The sequence below is a fragment of the Equus asinus genome, chromosome 2 (assembly GCF_041296235.1).
Source record: "Equus asinus isolate D_3611 breed Donkey chromosome 2, EquAss-T2T_v2, whole genome shotgun sequence".
Taxonomy (NCBI): Eukaryota; Metazoa; Chordata; class Mammalia; order Perissodactyla; family Equidae; genus Equus; species Equus asinus.
Window position 1 is genome coordinate 77571363 of NC_091791.1, and position 9327 is coordinate 77580689.

General features: G+C 58.9%; 1 protein-coding gene across 1 annotated transcript in view; it reads right to left on the reverse strand.

Annotated features, from left to right (window-relative positions):
• RET (ret proto-oncogene) overlaps positions 1-3887 on the reverse strand; it is a 53882-nt gene extending 49995 nt beyond the window's left edge. Inside the window, exon 1 of the mRNA XM_014841474.3 lies at positions 3624-3887. Within this exon, the coding sequence (XP_014696960.1) occupies positions 3624-3690 (67 nt within the window). The 5' untranslated portion in view covers positions 3691-3887. The remainder of the gene's footprint in view (positions 1-3623) is intronic.
• Between the last annotated feature and the right edge of the window lie 5440 nt (positions 3888-9327).

A 9327-nucleotide genomic window follows, 5' to 3' on the forward strand; every position in this document is an offset into this window, starting at 1 on the left:
GCTTAGCACAGGACCATAGGCTGTGAGCCCCCAGTGGATTGGCTGCTGCTGGCATCAGCCTTACCCAGTTAAGGAGGAGTCCTCTCTTAGGTCGCAGAAGGGCGGAAGGCCTCAGGGGAGGCCGCAGCTTCCAGGCCCTCCCTTCCCCTTGGCACCCCAGGCTCCATTTTAACAGATACCATAATTTTTAATTAGTTTTCTCCTCCCCCAGCTAAAAGGCCATTAGCTCCCCATTAGGTGAATGCATCCCATTTTCTTCACACCACCAAGGAAACAGTGATTTACTTAGCTGTCCCTAAAGCAATTCTGCAGAATAAAGGCAATTTAGCAACGGGCTCAATAAACTTCCCCATTTGCTCTCTGTTTGCAGGCCCCACCCCTAGGAGCCCACCAGCTGGCCCAGCCCCTCTTTCCTGGTTAGGATGCATCCCAGCATGGGATACAGGCAGCTCCCAGAGGCCAGAGGGGCTTAGTGGGCTGGAGTGGAGGAGAAAGAGGGCAGGGCCCAGGTCAGCCTGGGGCAGAAGGACATGTCTTCCACTCGCCCCTGGCCAAAGAGAGGGGAGGAGCCACAAGAGAAAGGAAGAAGTAGGTGGAGCAGCTTTCCTGGCCAGGGGCTGCTCTGGAACCTGCTGGTCCAGGCAGAAGTGGCCTGCCCAGGCCCCAGTGCAGAGGGGTGGGCCCGGCAGCCAGGAGAGGGGGCCTGTCAAGTCGTGGCAAGTTTTCCCTTCTTCAATACCCGGGAGTGAAAGGCTCAGGGGGTCCACAGGCAGAGAGGGCAGGTCCTTCCTTGTGGCCAGAGGTGCTGAGCAAAACGGGACCCAAGAAGTCAGGCTCGGAAGACGAGAGACGTGAGGCCTGCTGAGAGCTACAGGAGGCCAGCGAGATGGTGCTGGGTGAGGGGTTGGCTTGGGAAATGCAGGGGGAGCCCCAGAAGCTGGGATTCCAATTCCTCATGCAGGCAATAGGGATGGCTGTACTGTGCTGAGCAGCAAAGCTCTTCTACGAGCAATTTTTAGATGGAGGTTCCCTACCTCTGGTTCCAGGATATCCAGGGCAGATGGGTCTGCCATGAGTGTATGAGGTGGTGAGGGGCAGGTGCCCCTGTGTGCCTTAGCAGCAGGGAGAGAGGCTGAGTTCCCTGGGGGAGAGTGGAGTGTGAGGGGCCACGCTGTGGGAGTGTGTGTGTCCACAGGCCTCATGATCACATATCCTTGAGAAAGGGCAGGAGTGTATCTTGGTGATGACTGTGTGTGTGAGCAAGCACAGATGCAAGGGTATGTGTGTGTGAGAGCACAGATGTGAGGGTGTGTGTGCAAGTGTGCACGGATACCAGGGTGTGGGGAAGAACAAGTCCTGTCCTGCTCTGGGAGTCTGTGTTTCAACTGGCACCTTTTTCTGAAGGTGTGTGTGGTCACAAACAATGAGAGTGTTGCACATGTTGGTGGGGGGGGGGTGTGGGGTCTGTTAATGTCCATGGCCTTGCTCTGGGCTTCCCTGGGCCCTCCAGCCCACCCCTGCCAGCCCTGAGGCAGCTGCTTCTCCCTCTGCGCTGTAGTCTAGGCCACTGCCTCTTCATCTGGGTCCCCTCCCTGACCCCGTCCTGCCATCTTCCCTGGCACAGAAGGGAGCTTGCTGTCTTTCCTCAGTGTCTGACCCAGGAAAGGAAAACCTTCATCCTCTGGAGAAGGAGCCCATCCCCCTGGCAACAGGCCCGACCACTGGAGCGTTGCGTCCACAAGAGGGCGCACCGCGGCCGAACTGGCCCAGTTTGGGTGGGTCGGGGGAGTAGCAGCCCAGCTCACTAGTGGCAGTCTGGAGCTGCTCACTGAGAGCACGGCTCGCTAGCTCCAGGGCTGCTGCTCCTGATAAAGGGCACCTGAAGGCCTCTCCAAAGACCCCAGCTGCTCTCCTTGGGTGCTGTGGGGCCACATCTCCACTCTCAGTGCCACCAATCACGATTTCTTTGTCATCCCAAGATAAGGGTGGGTGGGGCGGGTGCTCACTTTCCCTGGATTGGAGAGCCTGTCTTCCGCTGCCCAACACCTTGGGCCAGGGGGGTGGAAAAGCCACCTGCGTTCCTGCCAAGGGCTACCAGGCCAACCCTTGCAACCTGCCCCCCAGTCCAGCCCCCCACAGCCTCACTGGGCACCCTAGTTAAGTGCAAGGTGGTGGAAGGGCAAGGGAAATCCTCTGCAGGCTGCCCAGTGCCACAGGCTTCCGGCTCACACCTGACCACATGCCCACAACTACAAAGTTGCAACCAGGAGTTACAAGAGATCTTCAGAAGACAGTGTTTGTGTTTACTTCTGTCCTTTAGCCTCTTGCCTGTCTTCCCCCTGCAGCACTGTGACCCCAGAGTCCCAATACTGGAAACAGACTCCCTCCCTCCATTTTTCTCCAGGGCAAGGAAAGAGTTTCTCCCTTGCCCTCCCTATGACGGACTGGGGACCCCATTCTGGCTTCACTATCTGCCTTTTGAGTTGGGGATCCAGTCACACAAACGAAGCCTTGGGCAGGTCTGTGAACCCAGAGCCTGCACAGGACCTGGGGCTAGAGGCGGGGGACCCGGGCTCTTGGGTTCCCAAAGGCCACAGGGAGAGAAAGTCCTTTGTAAGCAAGTGGGGGAGGGTAGCCTGGGCGCCATCCCTCTCAGAGGGAAACCTGGTGCATACATAGTACTGCGGGAGGCGATCAAGTCAGGGTGGGTTTGACGGACCGCGACATGGCCAAAGGGGGTCAAAGATTCTACAGGCTTGGGGTTCATCTGTCAGGGTTTGGGGGTGAGGGCAGTGACCAGGTTTTGCGAGGCGACATCTAATGCTCCCAGCACCGACGCTGGCGGTACCCCACCTCGAGCTGGTCAAAAGCTCTTGATAGAAGTTGGCCCAGAGCCATCATACGGTCCCAAAGGCCGCACCTTCAGGTGCCCATCCCGGGCAGCGGCGCGCGACTCTAAGCTGTCGGGTGGGACTAGGACAAGGCGGGCCCTCAACCGGCTGCGCCGGGCCAGTCTGAGCGGCCCTCGAGGGCAGGCTCCCCAGAAACCACAGGCTTTTTAGGACTTTTAAAGACTAGGGCGGCAAAAATGTACAGGGAAAAGCAACCTTTTATAAAGAGCAGATGCCCTCCGCACTTGCGCCCGACCAGGGTATCAGAGCTGGAGGACGAACGCACGGACGTGGAGCGCGAAAAGGAAACCAGGACGGGGCATGTTCTGCAGAAACAGAACTCCCCGCTCAAGTCGCAGGCTTTCTAGGGCTACCTCAGTCGTCCTCTACCTGCGCCGAAACGGCGGCAAGATCTGCCCAGTTCGCTCCAAGACGCGGCTGCTGCGTGAGGCGCGACCAGGCTGGGACGAGCAGCTGCGGCTCTGGCCCTCGGCACCGATCCCGGCCGCCCCAGCCCGGCCTGCATCGCGCTCCGGTCCGAGACCCGCCCAGCCCAGACCCGAGGCGCCCTGCCCGCCGCACCACCTCGCTCCCAGCAGAGCCCAGGAGGCCGCCAACTGCGCAGCCCGCTGCCCGCCGCAAACAGAAAGGCGTTTCCGAACGCGTTCACTCCGCTGCTCGGCTCCAACTTCGCCCCGGCTGTTGCGGGCACCGGCGGCCGGCAGGACTTACCTTCGCCGAGCAGCGGCAGCAGCAGCAGCAACCGCAGCCCCGCGGCGCCGGCCGTCGCCTTCGCCATCGCCCGTGCGCGCCGGGGCCGCGGCAAGAGGGACGGTGGCTTGGGCTGGCGGGTCTCGGCGGCTGGGTGCGGCGCTCAGCCTGGCCGCCCCATGCCCGCCCCGGACGCGGCGGACACTGCGGGCGCGGAGCGTCGGGGCGCGGACTCCGGGGCGCTCTCCGCTGCCGTGCGCCTGGCTCTGGTCGCGGGACTGAAGCGCGGCCGGCGCGGACTGCGCCGGAGGAGCGGGCAGGGGCGGGGCGGGGCGGTGAGGGGGACTGGGGGAGGGCCGCGGGGCGGGCCGGGCGGGGCCAGGGTGCGGGCGGGGTGCGGGGTAGAGGCGGGGCTCGGGGTACCAGTCTGGGCGGCGCCGGGTGCGGGTCCGGCGGGGCGCGAGTAGGAGACGCGTGCTGGACTAGGGGTGCGGGCTGGGCGGGGCGCGAGTGGGAGCCAGGTGCGGGACACGGGCTGCGGGCCTGCCACCCGCAGCCCCAAACCGTGCACCCCCGCACGCACAGCCACTCTTTCTCATCCTGTGCACCGGCTCGCGGTCCTTGCGCTTAGCCCTTCCCAGCCGCCCAGAGAAGGCAGGGAAACCACGCCGGGATGCGGAGTCTGGGCCGACTGGCTGGGGGTGAGCCCGAGCGGACATGGAGACTAGGCGGGTGCCCCGCCTCCAGGTTCTTGGCGCGGCGCGGAGCGCATCCTCCGCCATTTCTCAGTGAGGGGAGGCGCGGTGGGAGCGCGGCCTCTCGGGGGACCCGAGGCGGGGAAGCGCCCGGCAAGGGAAGGGAAGCCGGAGCACTTTCTGCGCACTCCTGGGCTGAGCCTGGCGCGTGGCTTATGATGTCGGTGGTCGCGCCGGGGAAGAGGGTAGGAGGGCTACTTTGTGATCCCTCTTTTTAGGACTGGTCCAACCAATGGGAGCAGGAAACTGGCGCCAGGCACGCTTTTCAAAGAGACCTGGCGCTCGTGGCCTAATGGGGTGCTTAAAGGGTGGGTACCCTTACCGCCCTTCCAAACAGAACGCTTAGGACGTGGGGCTGATTAGGTAGGAGGTAATAGCAGGGAGGATCTAGAGCCCAAAAGAATTTAATATTTGCCCAAGGCGATGATGCCCATAAACACATCCAATCCTAAGGAGAAGACTCTGGACCTCTAACTTGGACGGTCCTGGGGTTGGCTCGGAGGTGGCTTCTAGGCCTCTGTGGGAAAAGTCTGCTGTTCTCCTATCCTCTAGCTGCCTTTTGAGGGCTGGCCTCCACCCAGGTGCAGAGGAGTGGAAGCCCGTGAGGCCTTGGAGTGGGAGGGTCCAGTGTACCCGGGCCTGGGGTGTCCTCTTCCCGCTGTGCACAGAGCCCCGCCCTCTTGCCGGGCTGGGCTCAGGGCTGAATAACAGATTTGCACATCGCTCTGCAGATATGAAGTCAAAGTGAAGTCACCCTCGCCGGCAGGAGGAGGAGCTGCCAAGACAGAGGCTCACTGGGGGCTCTGCCAGCTGAGATGTCCAGAGCCTGCCTGCTGGCCAGAGGCCAGGCGCAGTGCTGCCAGCTCAGGAGAGCCACCCTGTGGCCACCAGACCTTATGTTGCCTGCCACACCCCCCCAGGGCCTGGGGCCCTCGGATTTATGGGGCTGGAGTTGGCCATGGGGTGCTCCCTTGGGTGCAGGTAGGGCCTGCCTCTGGTGCTAATGACTACGAAGTGTGCTGAGTAGGAAGCGAGAGGCTGAGGGACTCCTTTGTTGCAGACAGGTTCCTGTGGCTGCCACCCAAGAGAATTCAGAAAGAAGAGGGGTAGCTTGACCCACTCTTCCAACGAGCCCTACTCCTGTGCCTCCCAGGGACCGCCCTGGCCAGGCCTAGGCTGACACTGGATGGCTGGATGTCTGGCTAGGCTCTGTGTGACCCATCTGAGGCTGTTCTCTGCCTGAGTCTCCTCAGGCCTTTCCACCCTCTCTCTACCACCACCCTTGGGATCTTGAGTGGACACCTGACACCATGGTGGGGGCATTGCCCTCTTCTTAGAAAAAGCTCTGGGGGGGGCGCCTCACATATGTAACCGGGCACACACATGTGTATGCACACATGCATACACCTGTGTTCACACACATGGACATGGGTACATATACCCCCACCACCACCACGGTGCGTGCCCAGGGTCCTGACCAGAGGGGCATCTCGTGGAGGGGAGAGGTAAAGCCCTGGGCTTGCTGGGCTCAGGACTAAGGGAGGGGAGTGACTCAGCCCTGCCTGGGCGTAGGCATTGGCTCAGGATCCAGAACATCAGAGCAGCAGGAAGGAGCTTCCTCACCAGCAGAGAGGAACCGCATGCAGCCTCCCTGAGGTCCCACAGGGGAGGTCAGCTGAGCTGAGGTAGATCCCAGCTGTGCCAGTCTGTGATTCCCCAGGAAGCCCCTGCCCTTTCTTCTCTTTGTCCCAGGGAGACAGAAGTCTGCAGGAGGTTCCTACTTCTTGTCGTGGCTTCCCTTAGTCATCTCTCTCTGAGCCTCAGTTTCCCCAAGTGTAAACATCGCCCTCTCAGAAGGAGAAATGAGGATAAAAAGAGGGAGTACATGGTGAGGGTGGAGCTCAGTGCCAGCACATGGTAAGTGTTCAATAAATCGTAGCCACAGGCGCTGAGAGCTCTCTGGGAACTGGGAGAGGGGGTGCATCGCAATGTGGTCAGTGCCCCCCACCCCTGCCTGTGGGCCCCCTTGGAGTATTTCCAGGGCAGCTTTTATCCATACATAGGTTCCTGGGCCCCACCTCTATAAAAATCTATATATTTTTTAAAAGTTCCCCCAAGAGGTTCTGATATGGGATTCTGCTTTGCAGTGAGTCAGATCTGAGTTTGAATTTTGTCACTTATAGTCATGTGACATTGCACAAGTCATTTTACCTCTCTGAGCCTCGGTTTTGTCATCTGTAAAATGGGGGCCAAAATAGTATCCCCCGGCCCTCAGGCGACTGCGAGGAATGACTAAAAATGTTTGCAAAGCCCCGCCCCCAGCGCAGGATAAGGTGCTCCGTGGGCTGCTGGCTCACAAGCGATCCTTGCAGCATTCCTTGCTTCTGAGCGCAAGAGGCCTACCTGGAGCCCCTTGGATCTGGCCCCAAAGCACAGCACAGGCCAGGGAGGGCAAAGGTCCAGCCAGCACGGACACAGATTCCAACACGGATCCCAGCTGTGCAGCCTTGCCCAGGTGGGGAAGAGCTGCTGCTGGGGGTAGGAGGCAGGGCAGGATGCTCTGCGACTGTGGACCCAGGTGGCTGAAGGGACTCAGGGAGAAGGCAACTGTTAGGAGTGGAAGCTTAGTGTAGGGACAGGAAACCTTGGCCCTGGGGTCCTTGTAGGGAGGAGGAAACAAAGCCAGGAGGGCAGCACAGTCCTGGGGGCACTGGAAGGCCAGTGGCCCAGAATTGCTGACTGAGGCCTCTCAGGCCCCTGCCTGGGACCAGATGTGGTCAGAGTGGGTGTAGGAAGAGGTCTCATTGCCCCCTAGAGGCAGCATGATGCAGAGGCTGGGGGCATAGACTTTGAAGCTGACCATGTGCCCTGTTACTTAACTGCTTGGTGCCTCAGTTTCCCCTCTGTAATGGGGGTAGTAATAGTACCACTGCACTCTGCTACCCCAGTGGGGTGCTGAGGTGGAGGAGGATCTATTGCTCCCTGCTGGTTTGCCCTCCCCCAGGTGCAGCTACAAGGAAAGCCAATGCCCACCAGCTGGCTCGGGCGCCCACTCTGAGGCTCACCCTAATGTCACACATACTCTCTCCATAACATAGTCACAGCACGCCGGGCTTGGGCCCACAGGGTGTGGCCCAGGGACACACTTCACCTAACTCTGTGGAGGCCCTGCCTGCCTCACACCCACAGCTGGCGGCCACCGACAGGGCCTCAGCCTGGCCAGTCAGAGGACCCTCCCTCTGGTCTGACAGGGAGCTGGGCCTGAGCCCAGGACCTTGGAGCACAAGCAACTGGATCCTGCATGTCCTTCAGAGACCCCATGAATATCAGACAAAGCTCACCCCCACCCAGAGGGTCTAATCTTAAATCTTTGCCCCAACTCACCTTTCCAAGCCGCCCCCGCAACAGACTTGTTTTGTCCTCTGAATTTTTCCCTCCTCCAGCTTTCCTTTCCTCTCCTCCCCTTTCTCCCTTCCCTCCCTCCTCCCCTACCTACTTTTCTGGGAGGAATCTCACCTCCATTCCTTTTTCCTAGCCTGAGACCCAGGCTAGCTGCATCACTGGGGCTCGATTCTTCATCTGAAACATGGGAATAATAACACAGCTAAACCCAAGTGAAGAGGGACAGGTCATCACAGTCCTGGCTCAGCAGACAATGGGCCTTTTTCTTATTCTTCTTTCAAGATGCTCTCAAGTCCAGGGAGGAGCTGTCTGGGTGTGGGTGGGGGCCAAGTGGTGTGCTGTGAAGGTTGTAGGTGGGCTCTGAGTTGTCTTGGCTGTGTCTCTTGTCTCTGTGATCTCAGCATGTTCCCAGACTCTCAGTGGGAAAGCAGAGTTCCTTCCCCCTGGTGCCCGAGGACAAGACGACAAGCGAGTCCCCACGGCAGTCACTATGAGCTGTCACTGATTCCCATCAGCTGTAGGAGCAGGGCCAAGAGGCCAAAGAGGTCAGTGGACATTGCTGAATTTGCACAGAAAGCCAGTGGCCCCTAAATCCAAGCTGTGTGCTTCCCTCCCCTCTGGCTTCCCACCTGCACAGGTATCAATTCACACCTGTACTACGGTTGGCAGCCAAACTGGGACTGACCTACAGGAGCCAACAGCTGTCTCTTGCTCTTCCACTTGACCTGCAGCCTTCTCAGTGGAAGGAGAGAGAGCCCTGAAACCCCAGAGTCCTCTTTGCCATACAGCACTTATCTGGGTGGGTAATTACACATTCAGGAGTGGTGGGCTGATTAACTCCTGTGCCCACCCAGGCCCCTGAGGGCTTTGCTCACACAAGTCCCCAGCCCAAGGGCACCACTGGCCCGAGGCCAGCTGGAGCCTGGTGGGGCCTCAGACCCAATAGTGCCTGCCTCTCGCATCATCCAGACGCCAAGGAGAAGGCCTGTCCCAGCTCACAAGCCAACCGTGGAGATATCTGGGAGCTTGAATGGGCAAGTCCGCAAATATGGCCTGAATGCTTTTTAGAAAAACCATCTCCCTAGGCAGTTTCATAATCTGCCTTGTAATGCAGATTTAGACAACTTTTTACGAATGCACTTTTTAAAATAGGTCTTAATGGATCCTTTGCAGTAGTTACAGTCCATTGTGTAAATGCAAACAGAAGGCTTTTTGAAAACATGTATTATTGATCAGAAAGGCAGCAGCAATTAGAAGCCAGTGTGTCATATCATCCAATATGCACTTCCTATACAGCCCTGCCTGGACACACTCATAACTTTCTGACAAATTGGCCTGTCGCTAGGAAGCCCTTTCTTTCCCTTTTGCTTCTGGAAGTGAAGAAGGACCTCCCCACCAGTTATTAGCTAAAGGTGAATGAAAGATTAAGCTTACCTTTACCATCACAAAACCTGTTTACGACTTCTCTGGTTTCAAGACTAAAACGGCAAAACCATCAGAGAAGATGGATGATGCTTCTCGCTTTGGTCTACGGCCCACAATGAAAATAAAATAGGTGACAGGGAGTA